The sequence below is a fragment of the Bombina bombina genome, chromosome 1 (assembly GCF_027579735.1).
Source record: "Bombina bombina isolate aBomBom1 chromosome 1, aBomBom1.pri, whole genome shotgun sequence".
Classification (NCBI taxonomy): domain Eukaryota; kingdom Metazoa; phylum Chordata; class Amphibia; order Anura; family Bombinatoridae; genus Bombina; species Bombina bombina.
The window spans coordinates 955,158,613-955,178,282 of record NC_069499.1 but is presented as its reverse complement, the minus strand read 5'-3'; the positions used below and the strand labels follow the sequence as shown (position 1 = coordinate 955,178,282).

General features: G+C 42.1%; 1 protein-coding gene across 1 annotated transcript in view; it reads right to left on the bottom strand.

Annotated features, from left to right (window-relative positions):
- Positions 1-19,670, bottom strand: part of STX16 (syntaxin 16) — a 178,882-nt gene that overhangs the window by 29,109 nt on the left and 130,103 nt on the right. The window contains exon 5 of the mRNA XM_053704804.1: positions 234-325. Coding sequence (XP_053560779.1) covers positions 234-325 — 92 coding nt within the window. The remainder of the gene's footprint in view (positions 1-233; positions 326-19,670) is intronic.

Sequence of the window (19,670 nt, the reverse complement as noted above, 5' to 3'; positions counted from 1 at the left end):
TTTTAGTGAATGGAACAAAATATTTACAAGTACTTATTACCCCTAGAAAACAATGCTAATAGGTTAGTGAGATTTCTTGTGATGGAGGTTACGTCAATAACCTTTCACTAGACCTATGACTGATTCTTCAGCATTTGTTTAATAATCAGTAGCTGAGGGATTTGTGTGGTTTTAGCAAAATGTGAGCGCTGGCTTTTAGAATATGGTACTTTGTTTACCAATATCAAACTCACCCTGTCATAAAGAGTATTGTCCTCTCCATCATCCATAAGGGGCACCGATGTATCAAAGAAGTGTTTTGATCTCTCTTCTCGGTTCTTCATCCCTGTAAACCAGTGTGAGTTAATAAAATCCTCTTCCAACAGAATACAACAGCAGAATTGCACTCCAGAAACGCACATTTATATATGCAGCCATCTTACTAAAAACAAAAGTTATGCATACCTGATAAATTTATTTAATTCTTGACATAGCGAGTCCACGGATCATCATCAATTACTTTTGGGAATATCACTCCTGGCCAGCAGGAGGCGGCAAAGAGCACCACAGCAAAGCTGTTAAGCATCACTTCCCTTCCCAACAAACCTCAGAAGGAAAAGGAGAGAAAGGAAGCAACACAAGGTGCAGAGGTGCCTGAGGTTTAAATAACAAAATAACTGTCTGAAAAACAGGGAGGGCCGTGGACTCACCGTGTCAAGAAAGAAATACAATTATCAGGTAAGCATAAATTTTGTTTTCTTTCTAATGACACAGTGAGTCCACGGATCATCATCAATACTGTTGGAAATCAATACCCAAGCTAGTGGACACAGATGATAAGGGAAGGACAAGACAGGTAACCTAAACAGAAGGCACCACCGCTTGAAGAACCCCTCTCACAAAAGAAGCCTCAGCCAAAGCAAAAGTATCTAGAAAAAGTATGCAGAGAAGACTAAGTTGCAGCCTTGCAAATTTGTTCCACAGAAGTTTCATTTTTGAAAGCCCAGGAAGAAGTAACAGCCCTTGTGGAATGAGCCGTGATTCTCTCAGGAGGCTGCTGTCCAGCAGTTTCATAGGCCAAACGAAATATACTCTTCAGCCAAAGTGAAAGAGAAGTAGCCGTAGCTTTCTGACCCTTGCGTTTTCCAGAGAAACGGACAAACAAAGCAGAAGACTGGCGAAAGTCCTTAGTCGCTGCAAGTAGAATTTTAGTGCACGCACAACATCTCATAAGGAGCATTTGCTGCACAACCTAGAAGAAGGATTAGGACACAAAGAAGAAACAACGATTTCCTGATTAATATTCCTGTCCGAAACAACTTTAGGGAGGAAACCTAACTTAGTATGCAGAACCACCTTATCCGAATGAAAGATAAGGGGAATCACATTGCAACGCAGAGAGTTCCGAGAGTTGCCCAACTTGCAATCTGATCGTATATAGCAAAACAGACTTGAGTGTTTAGGCCTCACCAAACAATTTACTGCTTGTGGCACGTGTAATGATCACAGCAGGTGTGTGCTTCCAACGGAAGCTTTAGTACTCTGAGCAACACGTTTCAAATATCTTTCTCAAGCTCAGAGATTGTATGCTTGCACACGCCTTATAAGCGGTGTCACTTAAAGGTATACCAATTCTTACAAAGGGTAATTTCTTTATCAGAGGACTATGTTTAAAATCAGCTCGTATATAAACAACTTCAATGTGTTTGGAGATATATTAATACCCATTATAAAAATACCAAGTACTATATAAATTAAATTTCACGCAAATCTTAATAATTATATACATATAAGACATCTAGAAAAAGAGTCAGTATTAGAGGAGACATTTAGGGATCAAACGGATGGTCGCCTCCTTAACAATAAGCAAAAAAGGTATTCTAAAAAATCTTGGCATTCTAAAGATAGCGTTCAAAGTTTTAAAGTTAGACAATCTTTATGTCTTAAACAATAGAAATATACTATTCTTCCAGAGTGTTACAGAAATATTTAACAGATAATTGTTAGTCCAGGAAACATCCTAGATCAAAATCTAAATTTAGACCTTGCGGTGATAATGTATTTAACCCCTTAACGACCAACGACGTATGGGGTACGTCCTGCAAAAAAATGCAGTTAATGACCAAGGACGTACCCCGTACGTCGTTGGTCTTTGAAAGCAGTGGAAGCGATCCTGATCACTTCCAACTGCTTTCATGTTATAGCAGTGATGCCTCGATATTGAGGCATCCTGCTATAACATTTTTTAGCCGTCCGATGCAGAGAGAGCCACCCTGTGGCCCTCTCTGCATCGGCCATCAATGGCCATGTTCGTTGGTGGGTGGGAGCTGATCTAGGGAGGCGGGTGGGCGGCCATTGGTGGGAAGGGGGGCGGGATCGAGTGCGCGTGCGTGCGCGGGAGCGGGTGCGCGCGCGGGGGGGGTGGGAAACCTACACTATGGAACAACAGGGGTACTTGGTGGGAGAGAGGGTGGCATCATAAAACATTTTAACGATCTGGGAGGGTGGGAGGTTGGGGGTTGAGGGGGGGCAGCTACATAATTGAGGGGGGGCAGCTAAATAATAAAATAAAAAAAAATTGATAAAAAAACATTTGAGTTCAAACTGGGTACTGGCAGACAGCTGCCAGTACCCAATATGGCGCATAATAAGGCAGAGAGGGGGGTTAGAGAGCTGTTTGGGGGGGGATCAGGGAGGTTGGGGGCTAAGGGGGGATCCTACAGAGCAGAATTATTATTGTTTTTTTTTTTTTAAATCCCCAAAAAACTCTTATTTTAGTACTGGCAGACTTACTGCCAGTACTTAAGATGGCGGGGACAATTGTGGGGTGGGGGAGGGAAGAGAGCTGTTTGGGAGGGATCAGGGGGTGTGATGTGTCATGTGGGAGGTTGATACCTACACTAAAGCTAAAATTAACCCTACAAGCTCCCTACAAGCTCCCTAATTAACCCCTTCAATGCTGGGCATTATACACGTGTGGTGCGCAACGGCATTTAGCTGCCTTCTAATTACCAAAAAGCAAAGCCAAAGCCATATATGTCTGCTATTTCTGAACAAAGGGGATCCCAGAGAAGCTTTTACAACAATGTATGCCATAATTGCACAAGCTGTTTGTAAATAATTTCAGTGAGAAACCTAAAATTGTGAAAAATGTAACGCTTTTTTTTATTTGTTCGCATTTGGCGGTGAAATGGTGGCATGAAATATACCAAAATGGACCTAGATCAATACTTTGGGTTGTCTACTACATTATACTAAAGCTAAAATTAACCCTACAAGCTCCCTAATTAACCCCTTCAATGCTGGGCATAATACACGTGTGGTGCGCAGTGGCATTTAGCGGCCTTCTAAATACCAAAAAGCAATGCCAAAGCCATAAATGTCTGCTATTTCTGAACAAAGGGGATCCCAGAGAAGCATTTACAACCATTTATGCCATAATTGCACAAGTTGTTTGTAAATAATTTCAGTGAGAAACCTAAAGTTTGTGAAACAATTTGTGAAAAAGTGAACAATTTTTTTTATTTGATCGCATTTGGTAGTGAAATGGTTGCATGAAATATACTAAAATGGGCCTAGATCAATACTTTGGGATGTCTTCTAAAAAAAAATATATACATGTCAAGGGATATTCAGGTATTCCTGAAAGATATCAGTGTCCCAATGTAACTAGCGCTAATTTTGAAAAAAAGTGGTTTGGAAATAGCAAAGTGCTACTTGTATTTATTTCCCTATAACTTGCAAAAAAAACAAAGAACATGTAAACATTGGGTATTTCTAAACTCAGGACAAAATTTAGAAACTATTTAGCATGGGTGTTTTTTGGTGGTTATAGATGTGTAACAGATTTTGGGGTTCAAAGTTAGAAAAAGTGTGTTTTTTTCCATTTTTTCCTCATATTTTATAATTTTTTTTACAGTAAATTATAAGATATGATGAAAATAATGGTATCTTTAGAAAGTCCATTTAATGGCGAGAAAAACGGTATATAATATGTGTGGGTACAGTAAATGAGTAAGCGGAAAATTACAGCTAAACACAAACACTGCAGAAATGTAAAAACAGAATTTATGTTTACCTGATAAATTACTTTCTCCAACGGTGTGTCCGGTCCACGGCGTCATCCTTACTTGTGGGATATTCTCTTCCCCAACAGGAAATGGCAAAGAGCCCAGCAAAGCTGGTCACATGATCCCTCCTAGGCTCCGCCTACCCCAGTCATTCGACCGACGTTAAGGAGGAATATTTGCATAGGAGAAACCATATGATACCGTGGTGACTGTAGTTAAAGAAAATAAATTATCAGACCTGATTAAAAAACCAGGGCGGGCCGTGGGCCGGACACACCGTTGGAGAAAGTAATTTATCAGGTAAACATAAATTCTGTTTTCTCCAACATAGGTGTGTCCGGTCCACGGCGTCATCCTTACTTGTGGGAACCAATACCAAAGCTTTAGGACACGGATGAAGGGAGGGAGCAAATCAGGTCACCTAAATGGAAGGCACCACGGCTTGCAAAACCTTTCTCCCAAAAATAGCCTCAGAAGAAGCAAAAGTATCAAACTTGTAAAATTTGGTAAAAGTGTGCAGTGAAGACCAAGTCACTGCCCTACATATCTGATCAACAGAAGCCTCGTTCTTGAAGGCCCATGTGGAAGCCACAGCCCTAGTGGAAGGAGCTGTGATCCTTTCAGGAGGCTGCCGTCCGGCAGTCTCGTAAGCCAATCTGATGATGCTTTTAATCCAAAAAGAGAGAGAGGTAGAAGTTGCTTTTTGACCTCTCCTTTTACCAGAATAAACAACAAACAAGGAAGATGTTTGTCTAAAATCCTTTGTAGCATCTAAATAGAATTTTAGAGCGCGAACAACATCCAAATTGTGCAACAAACGTTCCTTCTTCGAAACTGGTTTCGGACACAGAGAAGGCACGACTATCTCCTGGTTAATGTTTTTGTTAGAAACAACTTTTGGAAGAAAACCAGGTTTAGTACGTAAAACCACCTTATCTGCATGGAACACCAGATAAGGAGGAGAACACTGCAGAGCAGATAATTCTGAAACTCTTCTAGCAGAAGAAATTGCAACCAAAAACAAAACTTTCCAAGATAATAACTTAATATCAACGGAATGTAAGGGTTCAAACGGAACCCCCTGAAGAACTGAAAGAACTAAGTTGAGACTCCAAGGAGGAGTCAAAGGTTTGTAAACAGGCTTGATTCTAACCAGAGCCTGAACAAAGGCTTGAACATCTGGCACAGCTGCCAGCTTTTTGTGAAGTAACACAGACAAGGCAGAAATCTGTCCCATCAAGGAACTTGCAGATAATCCTTTTTCCAATCCTTCTCGAAGGAAGGATAGAATCTTAGGTATCTTAACCTTGTCCCAAGGGAATCCTTTAGATTCACACCAACAGATATATTTTTTCCAAATTTTGTGGTAAATTTTTCTAGTTACAGGCTTTCTGGCCTGAACAAGAGTATCAATAACAGAATCTGAGAACTCTCGCTTTGATAAGATCAAGCGTTCAATCTCCAAGCAGTCAGCTGGAGTGGGACCAGATTCGGATGTTCGAACGGACCTTGAACAAGAAGGTCTCGTCTCAAAGGTAGCTTCCATGGTGGAGCCGATGACATATTCACCAGATCTGCATACCAAGTCCTGCGTGGCCACGCAGGAGCTATCAAGAACACCGACGCCCTCTCCTGATTGATCCTGGCTACCAGCCTGGGGATGAGAGGAAACGGCGGGAATACATAAGCTAGTTTGAAGGTCCAAGGTGCTACTAGTGCATCTACTAGAGTCGCCTTGGGATCCCTGGATCTGGACCCGTAGCAAGGAACCTTGAAGTTCTGACGAGAGGCCATCAGATCCATGTCTGGAATGCCCCACAGTTGAGTGATTTGGGCAAAGATTTCCGGATGGAGTTCCCACTCCCCCGGATGCAATGTCTGACGACTCAGAAAATCCGCTTCCCAATTTTCCACTCCTGGGATGTGGATTGCAGACAGGTGGCAGGAGCGAGTCTCCGCCCATTGAATGATTTTGGTCACTTCTTCCATCGCCAGGGAACTCCTTGTTCCCCCCTGATGGTTGATGTACGCAACAGTCGTCATGTTGTCTGACTGAAACCGTATGAACTTGGCCCTCGCTAGCTGAGGCCAAGCCTTGAGAGTATTGAATATCGCTCTCAGTTCCAGAATATTTATCGGTAGAGGAGATTCTTCCCGAGACCAAAGACCCTGAGCTTTCAGGGATCCCCAGACCTCGCCCCAGCCCATCAGACTGGCGTCGGTCGTGACAATGACCCACTCTGGTCTGCGGGAGGTCACCCCTTGTGACAGGTTGTCCAGGGACAGCCACCAACGGAGTGAGTCTCTGGTCCTCTGATTTACTTGTATCTTCGGAGACAAGTCTGTATAGTCCCCATTCCACTGACTGAGCATACACAGTTGTAATGGTCTTAGATGAATGCGCGCAAAAGGAACTATGTCCATTGCCGCTACCATCAAACCTATCACTTCCATGCACTGCGCTATGGAAGGAAGAGGAACGGAATGAAGTATCCGACAAGAGTTTAGAAGTTTTGTTTTTCTGGTCTCTGTCAGAAAAATCCTCATTTCTAAGGAGTCTATTATTGTTCCCAAGACGGGAACTCTTGTCGACGGAGATAGAGAACTCTTTTCCACGTTCACTTTCCATCCGTGAGATCTGAGAAAGGCCAGGACTATGTCCGTGTGAGCCTTTGCTGAGGAAGGGACGACGCTTGAATCAGAATGTCGTCCAAGTAAGGTACTACAGCAATGCCCCTTGGTCTTAGCACCGCCAGGAGGGACCCTAGTACCTTTGTGAAAATCCTTGGAGCAGTGGCTAATCCGAAAGGAAGCGCCACGAACTGGTAATGCTTATCCAGGAATGCGAACCTTAGGAACCGATGATGTTCCTTGTGGATAGGAATATGTAGATACGCATCCTTTAAATCCACCGTGGTCAAGAATTGACCTTCCTGGATGGAAGGATTGTTCGAATGGTTTCCATTTTGGACGATGGAACCTTGAGAAACTTGTTTAGGATCTTGAGACCTAAGATTGGTCTGAACGTTCCCTCTTTTTTGGGAACTACGAACAGATTGGAGTAGAACCCCATCCCTCGTTCTTTTAATGGAACAGGATGAATCACTTCCAGAAGATAACCTTGGGAGACTATTTCTAGCGCCCAAGGATCCAGAACATCTCTTGCCCAAGCCTGAGTGAAGAGAGAGAGTCTGCCCCCCACCAAATCCGGTCCCGGATCGGGGGCCCGCATCTCATGCTGTCTTGGGAGCAGTGGCAGGTCTCTTGGCCTGCTTTCCTTTGTTCCAGCCTTGCATTGGTCTCCAGGCTGGATTGGCTTGAGAAGTATTACCCTCCTGCTTAGAGGACGTAGCACTTGGGGCTGGTCCGTTTCTGCGAAAGGGACAAAAATTAGGTTTATTTTTGGCCTTGAAAGACCTATCCTGAGGAAGGGCGTGGCCCTTGCCCCCAGTGATATCAGAGATAATCTCTTTCAAGTCAGGGCCAAACAGTGTTTTCCCCTTGAAAGGAATGTCAAGCACTTTGTTCTTGGAAGACGCACCCGCTGGCCAAGATTTTAACCAAAGCGCTCTGCGCGCCACAATAGCAAACCCAGAATTTTTCGCCGCTAACCTAGCCAATTGCAAGGTGGCGTCTAGGGTGAAAGAATTAGCCAATTTAAGAGCACGAATTCTGTCCATAATCTCCTCATAAGAAGAAGAATTACTAATAATCGCCTTTTCTAGCTCATCGAACCAGAAACACGCGGCTGTAGTGACAGGGACAATGCATGCAATTGGTTGTAGAAGGTAACCTTGCTGAACAAACATCTTTTTTAGCAAACCTTCTAATTTTTTATCCATAGGATCTTGGAAAGCACAACTATCTTCTATGGGTATAGTGGTGCGCTTGTTTAAAGTAGAAACCGCCCCCTCGACCTTGGGGACTGTCTGCCATAAGTCCTTTCTGGGGTCGACTATAGGAAACAATTTTTTAAATATGGGGGGAGGTACGAAAGGTATACCGGGCCTGTCCCATTCTTTATTAACAATGTACGCCACCCGCTTGGGTATAGGAAAAGCTTCGGGGGGCCCCGGGGCCTCTAGGAACTTGTCCATTTTACATAGTGTTTCTGGAATGACCAGATAATCACAATCATCCAAATTGGATAACACCTCCTTAAGCAGAGCGCGGAGATGTTCCAACTTAAATTTAAAAGAAATCACATCAGGTTCAGCTTGTTGAGAAATTTTTCCTGAATCTGAAATTTCTCCCTCAGACAAAACCTCCCTGGCCCCCTCAGACTGGTGTAGGGGCCCTTCAGAAACAATATCATCAGCGTCCTCATGCTCTTCAGTATTTTCTAAAACAGAGCAGTCGCGCTTTTGCTGATAAGTGGGCATATTGGCTAAAATGTTTTTGATAGAATTATCCATTACAGCCGTTAATTGTTGCATAGTAAGGAGTATTGGCGCGCTAGATGTACTAGGGGCCTCCTGTATGGGCAAGACTGGTGTAGACGAAGGAGGGGATGATGCAGTACCATGCTTACTCCCCTCACTTGAGGAATCATCTTGGGCATCATTTTTTCTAAATTTTTTATGACATAAATCACATCTATTTAAATGAGAAGGAACCTTGGCTTCCCCACAGTCAGAACACAATCTATCTGGTAGTTCAGACATGTTAAACAGGCATAAACTTGATAACAAAGCACAAAAAACGTTTTAAAATAAAATCGTTACTGTCACTTTAAATTTTAAACTGAACACACTTTATTACTGCAATTGCGAAAAAGTATGAAGGAATTGTTCAAAATTCACCAAAATTTCACCACAGTGTCTTAAAGCCTTAAAAGTATTGCACACCAAATTTGGAAGCTTTAACCCTTAAAATAACGGAACCGGAGCCGTTTTTATATTTAACCCCTTTACAGTCCCTGGAATCTGCTTTGCTGAGACCCAACCAAGCCCAAAGGGGAATACGATACCAAATGATGCCTTCAGAAAGACTTTTCTATGTATCAGAGCTCCACACACATGCAGCTGCATGTCATGCTGTTCTCAAAAACAAGTGCGCCATACCGGCGCGAAAATGAGGCTCTGACTATGATTAGGGAAAGCCCCTATAGAATAAGGTGTCTAAAACAGTGCCTGCCGATATTATTTTACAAAAAATACCCAGATTAAATGATTCCTCAAGGCTAAATATGTGTAAATATGATCGATTTAGCCCAGAAAATGTCTACAGTCTTAATAAGCCCTTGTGAAGCCCTTATTTACTGTCTGAATAAAAATGGCTTACCGGATCCCATAGGGAAAATGACAGCTTCCAGCATTACATCGTCTTGTTAGAATGTGTCATACCTCAAGCAGCAAAAGACTGCTCACTGTTCCCCCAACTGAAGTTAATTCCTCTCAACAGTCCTGTGTGGAACAGCCATGGATTTTAGTAACGGTTGCTAAAATCATTTTCCTCATACAAACAGAAATCTTCATCTCTTTTCTGTTTCAGAGTAAATAGTACATACCAGCACTATTTTAAAATAACAAACTCTTGATTGAATAATAAAAACTACAGTTAAACACTAAAAAACTCTAAGCCATCTCCGTGGAGATGTTGCCTGTACAACGGCAAAGAGAATGACTGGGGTAGGCGGAGCCTAGGAGGGATCATGTGACCAGCTTTGCTGGGCTCTTTGCCATTTCCTGTTGGGGAAGAGAATATCCCACAAGTAAGGATGACGCCGTGGACCGGACACACCTATGTTGGAGAAAATAGCCTTGGTCCCAAATGGACAGAAAATGGAAAAGTGCTGTGGTCCTTAAGGGGTTAATTCGAAAATCCATTTGGCTTCTCTTTTTAATAATTCTTTCCTAACATTAGTGCCCCTCCAATTGGGTTTGATTTTATCTATTACTACATAACTAAAATATTTCAAGTTGCCTTTATTACATGTTTTAAAGAGCTTGGGTATAGGTAACTCCAAATTTCTTTCCAAATTCATATTTTCTATTGAATTTAAATGCTCATGGATTCTATCTATCCTTTATCTCTCTATTGTTTCCCACACAAACACTCTATTAGATATACAATGTTGGAGTCAGAACATCTGTAAATATCATAAATTTTATATTCTTTTCCAATTATGGTGGATTGAATTTTTTTCTTTTTGGAGGCAAATTTGCAGGACTTACATTTTAAATGTTTTAAAAGTTTAAAATGCAAGTCCTACAAATTTGCCTCCAAAAAGAAAAAAAATACACCTGCCACGAGCAGTAAATTGTTTGGTGAGGCCTAAACACTCGAGTCTGTTTTGCAATATACGATCAGATTGCAAGTTGGGGTCTCCCATCCAATGTTTTGAAGTCACTAGCAATTATTTTAACTACACTCTGTTATAGACAAGAAAGCACTCCTGATTCTGTGTCTGCACCTGAGGGTCTACGCCGGATAACACAAATCTAAATGTGAGTACGGATATACTCTTAAGCAATATTGCTGGAGACACGGCATTAAGGAGTCCCTTTTTCCCATCAACAAAACCCGGTGGCGATGTTTTGAGGGCCCATATCGGAATAAAGAGCTCCAAGTTTGACCACATAACCTCTGGGTCATTTTGCTTTCCTCAAACGATAGGATTTGTATACCGGACCTTCCTCTAAAGTCTTTGCCCCTAGGCTCTCTGTGATTTTATTTTATATTATGTGTAATTAACTTAAATCAATATTTTTATTCATTTGAATTTTGTATCCTTTTATTATTTTATCCATTTTTATTTGATTTCTTTGTTATTGAATAAATATATTAGATTTTGATACTACATGTCTTTTTTGGAGGACACATTTAAAGCTCTTTCTTTGAGGATCAAACAGATACTCACAGTATATTTCAACTTGATTTTTATTACACATGTAATTGCACATATTATTATGCAGATAATCTTTAGCGGAACCTGCCCCTGGGAGGAAAAGTTTTGAACTCTAGTTTGTACCCCTGGGATACAATGTCTACCGCCCAAGGATCCGGGACATCCTGTATCCAAGCTTGACCCTTCATGCTAATTTTGAATCAGTTGTCGGTTTCTTAGATTGCTTCCCCTTGTTCCAAGACTGATTGGGCTTCCAGGAAGGCTTGGACTGTCCCTGCTTGGAAGAGGGAGGGGAAGGCTTACCTCTAAAGCTTCGAAAAGAATGAAAATTACTCTGACGCCCTTTCTGCTTATTCCTCTTATCCTGTGGGAGGAAAGACCCTTTTCCTCCTGTAATATCTGAAATAATTTCAGCCAAGCCAGGCACAAACAAGGTCTTACCCTTGTAGGGGATTGCCAAAAGCTTGGACTTGGATGAAACATCCACAGGCCAGGATTTCAACCATAAAGCTCTGTGAGCTAGTACAGCAAAGCCAGACATTTTTTATCCCAACTTAATGACTTGTAAGGAGGCATCCATGATAAAGGAATTGGCTAATTTAAGAGCCTTAATCCTGTCCTGATCTCCTCAAGAGGAGTATCTGTCTGAATAGAATCAGACAATGCATCAAATCAGTAGGCTGCCGCACTGGTGACAGTGGCAATAGACACCGCAGGCTGCCATTGGAGACCCTGGTGAACAGACATCTTCTTTACCAAGGCCTCCAACTTCTTATCCATAGGATCCTTAAAGGAGCAACTATCCTCTATGGGAATAGTGGTTCTCTTGGCCAAAGTGGAGATCGCTCCTTTTATTTTAGGAACCGTCTGCCATGACTCCTTAATGAAGTCAGCTATAGGAAACATTTTCTTGAAAATTGGAGATGGAGAAAAAGGAATACCAGGTCACTCCCATGCAATAATCTCTGTAGCACGGTCTGGTACAGGGAAAACCTCCACTGTGGAGGGAACATCAAAGTACTTGTTTAGTTTACAAGATTTATTAGGGTTGACTACGACAGTCGTATCGGAGTCGTCCAAGGTAGCAAAAACCACCTTAAAGGGACACTAAACCCAATTTTTTTTCTTTTGTGATTCATATAGAGCATGCAATTTTAAGCAACTTTCTAATTTACTCCTATTATCAATTTTTCTTCATTCTTTTGCTTTCTTTATTTAAAAAAAGAATGCATCTAAGCTATTTTTTGGTTCAGCACCATGGGAAGCACTTGTTTATTGGTGGGAGAATTTATCAACCAATCAGCAAGAACCCAGGTTGTTAGCTAAAAATGGGCCGTCATCTAAACTTACATTCTTGCATTTCAAATAAAGATACCAAGAGAATGAAGAAAATTTGATAATAGGAGTAAATTTGAAAGTTGTTTAAAATTGCATGCTCTATCTGAATCTATATGAAACAATTTGGGTTTAGTGTCCCTTTAAGTAACAGACGGAGGTGTTCCAGCTTAAACCTGAAGGATACCACTCAGCATCAGAAGAAGGAATTATACTGTCCGAGTCTGAGATTCCACCCTCAGACGCTACCGAAGTGCCTTCCTCCTAAGACCTTTGAGAAGGAGCACCTTGGCTAGCCATAACCTGATCAGAAACTTTACTCACTAATTCTTTAAATTTCCTCTTGCGCTTTCCCTGAAGGATGGGAAAAGCAGAGAGCGCATACCTGGGTAGCAATGTCTTGCAAAGAAAATCCTACCGGATTGTGAGAGGAAACGCAGGGCACTGCATGTCTAGACAAGAAAGATTGGGATAGTTGAGGGGAAAACAGAATTTATGCTTACCTGATAAATTACTTTCTCCAACGGTGTGTCCGGTCCACGGCGTCATCCTTACTTGTGGGATATTCTCTTCCCCAACAGGAAATGGCAAAGAGTCCCAGCAAAGCTGGTCACATGATCCCTCCTAGGCTCCGCCCACCCCAGTCATTCGACCGACGGACAGGAGGAAATATATATAGGAGAAACCATATGATACCATGGTGACTGTAGTTAGAAAAAATAATTCATCAGACCTGATTAAAAAACCAGGGCGGGCCGTGGACCGGACACACCGTTGGAGAAAGTAATTTATCAGGTAAGCATAAATTCTGTTTTCTCCAACATTGGTGTGTCCGGTCCACGGCGTCATCCTTACTTGTGGGAACCAATACCAAAGCTTTAGGACACGGATGAAGGGAGGGAGCAAATCAGGTCACCTAAATGGAAGGCACCACGGCTTGCAAAACCTTTCTCCCAAAAATAGCCTCCGAAGAAGCAAAAGTATCAAATTTGTAAAATTTGGCAAAAGTGTGCAGTGAAGACCAAGTCGCTGCCTTACATATCTGGTCAACAGAAGCCTCGTTCTTGAAGGCCCATGTGGAAGCCACAGCCCTAGTGGAGTGAGCTGTGATTCTTTCAGGAGGCTGCCGTCCGGCAGTCTCATAAGCCAATCGGATAATGCTTTTAAGCCAAAAGGAAAGAGAGGTAGAAGTCGCTTTTTGACCTCTCCTTTTACCAGAATAAACAACAAACAAGGAAGATGTTTGTCTGAAATCTTTAGTAGCCTCTAAATAGAATTTTAGAGCACGGACTACGTCCAAATTGTGTAACAAACGTTCCTTCTTTGAAACTGGATTCGGACACAAAGAAGGTACAACTATCTCCTGGTTAATATTTTTGTTGGAAACAACTTTCGGAAGAAAACCAGGCTTAGTACGCAAAACCACCTTATCTGCATGGAACACCAGATAGGGCGGAGAACACTGCAGAGCAGATAACTCTGAAACTCTTCTAGCAGAAGAAATTGCAACCAAAAAACAAAACTTTCCAAGATAATAACTTAATATCTACGGAATGTAAGGGTTCAAACGGAACCCCTTGAAGAACTGAAAGAACTAGATTTAGACTCCAGGGAGGAGTCAAAGGTCTGTAAACAGGCTTGATCCTAACCAGAGCCTGAACAAATGCTTGAACATCTGGCACAGCTGTCAGTCTTTTGTGAAGTAAAACAGATAAAGCAGAGATCTGTCCCTTCAGAGAACTTGCAGATAATCCTTTCTCCAAACCTTCTTGTAGAAAGGATAGAATCTTAGGAATTTTTATCTTGTTCCATGGGAATCCTTTAGATTCACACCAACAGATATATTTTTTCCATATTTTATGGTAAATTTTTCTAGTTACAGGCTTTCTAGCCTGAATCAGAGTATCTATTACAGAATCTGAAAACCCACGCTTTGATAAAATCAAGCGTTCAATCTCCAAGCCGTCAGTTGGAGGGAAACCAGATTCGGATGTTCTAATGGACCCTGAACAAGAAGGTCCTGTCTCAAAGGTAGCTTCCATGGTGGAGCCGATGACATATTCACCAGGTCTGCATACCAAGTCCTGCGTGGCCACGCAGGAGCTATCAAGATCACCGAGGCCCTCTCCTGATTGATCCTGGCTACCAGCCTGGGGATGAGAGGAAACGGTGGTAATACATAAGCTAGGTTGAAGGTCCAAGGTGCTACTAGTGCATCTACTAGGGTCACCTTGGGATCCCTGGATCTGGACCCGTAGCAAGGAACCTTGAAGTTCTGACGAGACGCCATCAGATCCATGTCTGGAATGCCCCATAATTGAGTTAATTGGGCAAAGATTTCCGGATGGAGTTCCCACTCCCCCGGATGGAATGTCTGACGACTCAGAAAATCCGCTTCCCAATTTTCCACTCCTGGGATGTGGATCGCAGACAAGTGGCAGGAGTGATCCTCCGCCCATTGAATTATCTTGGTCACTTCTTTCATCGCCAGGGAAGTCCTTGTTCCCCCCTGATGATTGATATATGCAACGGTCGTCATGTTTTCTGACTGAAACCTTATGAATTTGGCCTTTGCTAGTTGAGGCCAAGCTCTGAGAGCATTGAATATCGCTCTCAGTTCCAGAATGTTTATCGGGAGAAGAGACTCTTCCCGAGACCATAGACCCTGAGCTTTCAGGGATTCCCAGACCGCGCCCCAGCCCACTAGGCTGGCGTCGGTCGTGACAATGACCCACTCTGGTCTGCGGAAGCTCATTCCCTGTGACAGATTGTCCAGGGTCAGCCACCAACGGAGTGAATCTCTGGTCTTTTGATCTACTTGAATCGTCGGAGACAAGTCTGTATAATCCCCATTCCACTGTCTGAGCATGCACAGTTGTAATGTAATGTAATGAATTCGTGCAAAAGGAACTATGTCCATTGTTGCAACCATCAATCCTATTACTTCCATGCACTGCGCTATGGAAGGACGAGGAACAAAATGAAGTACTTGACAAGAGCTTAGAAGTTTTGATTTTCTGACCTCTGTCAGAAAAATCCTCATTTCTAAGGAATCTATTATTGTTCCCAAGAAGGGAACTCTTGTTGACGGGGACAGAGAACTTTTTTCTTTGTTCACCTTCCATCCGTGAGATCTGAGAAAGGCTAGGATGATGTCCGTATGAGCCTTTGCTTTTGACAGGGACGACGCTTGAATCAGGATGTCGTCCAAGTAAGGTACTACTGCAATGCCCCTTGGTCTTAGAACCGCTAGAAGGGACCCTAGTACCTTTGTGAAAATCCTTGGAGCAGTGGCTAATCCAAATGGAAGTGCCACAAACTGGTAATGCTTGTCCAGAAAAGCGAACCTTAGGAACTGATGATGTTCCTTGTGGATAGGAATATGTAGGTACGCATCCTTTAAATCCACGGTAGTCATAAATTGATTTTCCTGGATAGTAGGTAGGATCGTTCGAATAGTTTCCATTTTGAACGATGGTACCCTGAGAAATTTGTTTAGGATCTTTAGATCCAAAATTGGTCTGAATGTTCCCTTTTTTTTGGGAACTATGAACAGATTGGAATAAAATCCCATTCCTTGTTCTCTTATTGGAACTGGATGTATCACTCCCATCTTTAACAGGTCTTCTACACAATGTAAGAATGCCTGTCTCTTTATTTGGTTTGAAGATAATTGAGACCTGTGGAACCTTCCCCTTGGGGGTAGTTCCTTGAATTCCAGGAGATAACCTTGAGAAACTATTTCTAGCGCCCAAGGATCCTGAACATCTCTTGCCCAAGCCTGAGCAAAGAGAGAAAGTCTGCCCCCCACTAGATCCGGTCCCGGATCGGGGGCTATCCCTTCATGCTGTTTTGGTAGCAGTGGTAGGCTTCTTGGCCTGCTTACCCTTGTTCCAGCCTTGCATTGGTTTCCAGGCTGGTTTGGGTTGTGAAGTATTACCCTCTTGCTTAGAGGATACAGAATTAGAGACTGGTCCGTTTCTGCGAAAGGGACGAAAATTAGGCTTATTATTAGCCTTAAAAGACCTATCCTGTGGGAGGGCGTGGCCCTTTCCCCCAGTGATGTCTGAAATAATCTCTTTCAAATCAGGTCCAAATAATGTTTTACCTTTGAAAGGAATGTTAAGCAATTTTGTCTTGGAAGACACATCCGCTGACCAAGACTTTAGCCAAAGCACTCTGCGCGCCACGACAGCAAACCCTGAATTTTTCGCCGCTAATCTAGCTAATTGCAAAGCGGCATCTAAAACAAAAGAGTTAGCCAATTTAAGTGCTTGAACTCTGTCCATAACCTCCTCATACGAAGATTCTTTACTGAGCGATTTTTCTAGTTCCTCGAACCAGAAACACGCTGCCGTAGTGACAGGAACAATGCATGAAATTGGTTGTAGAAGGTAACCTTGCTGTACAAAAATCTTTTTAAGCAAACCCTCTAATTTCTTATCCATAGGATCTTTGAAAGCACAACTATCTTCGATAGGAATAGTAGTGCGTTTGTTTAGAGTAGAAACCGCCCCCTCGACCTTGGGGACTGTCTGCCATAAGTCCTTTCTGGGGTCGACTATAGGAAATAATTTCTTAAATATAGGGGGGGGGGGACACAAAAGGTATGCCGGGCCTTTCCCACTCTTTATTTACTATGTCCGCCACCCGCTTGGGTATAGGAAAAGCGTCGGGGGGCACCGGAACCTCTAGGAACTTGTCCATCTTACATAATTTCTCTGGAATGACCAAATTGTCACAATCATCCAGAGTAGATAACACCTCCTTAAGCAGTGCGCGGAGATGTTCTAATTTAAATTTAAATGTCACAACATCAGGTTCAGCTTGATGAGAAATTTTTCCTGAATCTGAAATTTCTACATCAGACAAAACCTCCCTCATGACCCCTTGAGATTGGTGTGAGGGTATGTCAGAACAGTTATCATCAGCGTCCTCTTGCTCTTCAGTGTTTAAAACAGAGCAATCGCGCTTTCTCTGATAAGTAGGCATTTTGGATAAAAGATTTGCTATGGAGTTATCCATTACAGCCGTTAATTGTTGCATGGTAATAAGTATTGGTGCACTAGATGTACTAGGGGCCTCCTGTGTGGGCATAACTGGTGTAGACACAGTAGGGGATGATGTAGTATCATGTTTACTCCCCTCATTTGAGGAATCATCTTGGGCAATATCATTATCTGTTGCATTACTGTCCTTACTTTGTTTGGACACTATGGCACAATTATCACATAAATTTAAATGGGGAGACACATTGGCTTTCATACATATAGAACATAGCTTATCTGATGGTACAGACATGTTAAACAGGCTTAAACTTGTCAACAAAGCACAAAAAACGTTTTAAAATAAAACCGTTACTGTCACTTTAAATTTCAAACTGAAAACACTTTATTACTGAATATGTGAAAAAGTATGAAGGAATTGTTCAAAATTCACCAAAATTTCACCACAGTGTCTTAAAGCATTAAAAGTATTGCACACCAAATTTCAGAGCTTTAACCCTTAAATTAACGGAACCGGAGCCGTTTTTACATTTAACCCCTATACAGTCCCAGAATGAGGCTCTGTCTATAACTAGAAAGGCCCCCATCTGAAAAAGGTGTCCAACACAGTGCCTGCCGTTTTTCTAAACGTTCCCCAAGATTATAATACCAATAATTAGTTAGAATCTGCATAATATGCCTAGTAAAGCAATTGTTTTAGCCCAGAAAAATGTCTACCAGTTTTTAAGCCCTTTTTAAACCCTTTATTCTTTTATGTTTAACTAAGAAAATGGCTTACCGGTCCCCATGAGGGGAAATGACAGCCTTCCAGCATTACATGGTCTTGTTAGAAATATGGCTAGTCATACCTTAAGCAGAAAAGACTGCTAACTGTTTCCCCCAACTGAAGTTACTTCATCTCAACAGTCCTGTGTGGAAACAGCAATCGATTTTAGTTACTGTCTGCTAAAATCATCTTCCTCTTACAAACAGAAATCTTCATCCTTTTCTGTTTCAGAGTATATAGTACATACCAGCACTATTTTAAAATAACAAACACTTGATAGAAGAATAAAACTACATTTAAACACCAAAAAACTCTTAACCATCTCCGTGGAGATGTTGCCTGTGCAACGGCAAAGAGAATGACTGGGGTGGGCGGAGCCTAGGAGGGATCATGTGACCAGCTTTGCTGGGACTCTGCCATTTCCTGTTGGGGAAGAGAATATCCCACAAGTAAGGATGACGCCGTGGACCGGACACACCAATGTTGGAGAAAGCTGCGGCATATCTGGTACAGGAGACACCTGAACAGCATCCGCCTTAGTTAATGGTGGTTCATGATCAAAAAGTCTCTCTCTGTAGCACTAAGTTCTCTCAATGCATGAAGAACAAAAAGGTACTGGTGGTTCCACCTAGGAGTCAACACATAGTTTGCAAACAACAATTTGATCCATCTTGCAACAATACTGAAAAATAAAAACTGCTTTTATTTTACCCTTAAATAAGAAAACTGAAAAAGAAAAAAAAGCTACTGCGCCTTTAAATTATATTTACTGAAAAAAGGAGCAGAGATACTGCAAAAATCTCCAGGGAATCCTCTACACCTCAGCAGCTTTACTGAGGTGCCTACCTTTCCAGCTGCCTGAGATCAATTCCTCTAGTCAATTGATCCGGCTCTACACCGGACCTGTGTATCTGTCGACTGAGCAATTCTATAGCGGAGCAGCCGACATCTGCATCACTATTCCGGAAATTTACGTGCGAAAAAACGAAAAGCGGGCCAACTAACTGCCACATCTTAAGGACCCGCCCCCTTTTAATCTGGGGACGTCCCGGCGGCCAGGATACAAGTTCCGATACCAGGAAGAAATGCATGGCCGTATAAAATCTCACATAAGTACTGCCCAAATTCCAACCAGAGCTAAGGACACAAACTGAGCCACCAATAACATTAAAATAATGTCTTCCCACAAACCCCAGTCTCCACAGTGCCTGCTAACTGCCAAATGATTAACCCTCAATAGGGTCCATAATAAAATGTCCCTTTTTAATTTTTTAACAGCACCTAGCTGCTGAAGTGCCAGATTTTCCTTATCATTAAAGAAAAAAAACATAATTTATGTAAGAACTTACCTGATAAATTAATTTCTTTCATATTGGCAAGAGTCCATGAGCTAGTGACATATGGGATATACAATCCTACCAGGAGGGGCAAAGTTTCCCAAACCTCAAAATGCCTATAAATACAACACTCACCACACCCACAATTCAGTTTAACTAATATCCAAGCAGTGGGGTGATAAAGAAAGGAGTAGAAAGCATCAACAAAGGAAATTTGGAAATAATTGTGCTTTATACAAAAAATCATAACCACCATAAAAAGGGTGGGCCTCATGGACTCTTGCCAATATGAAAGAAATTAATTTATCAGGTAAATTCTTACATAAA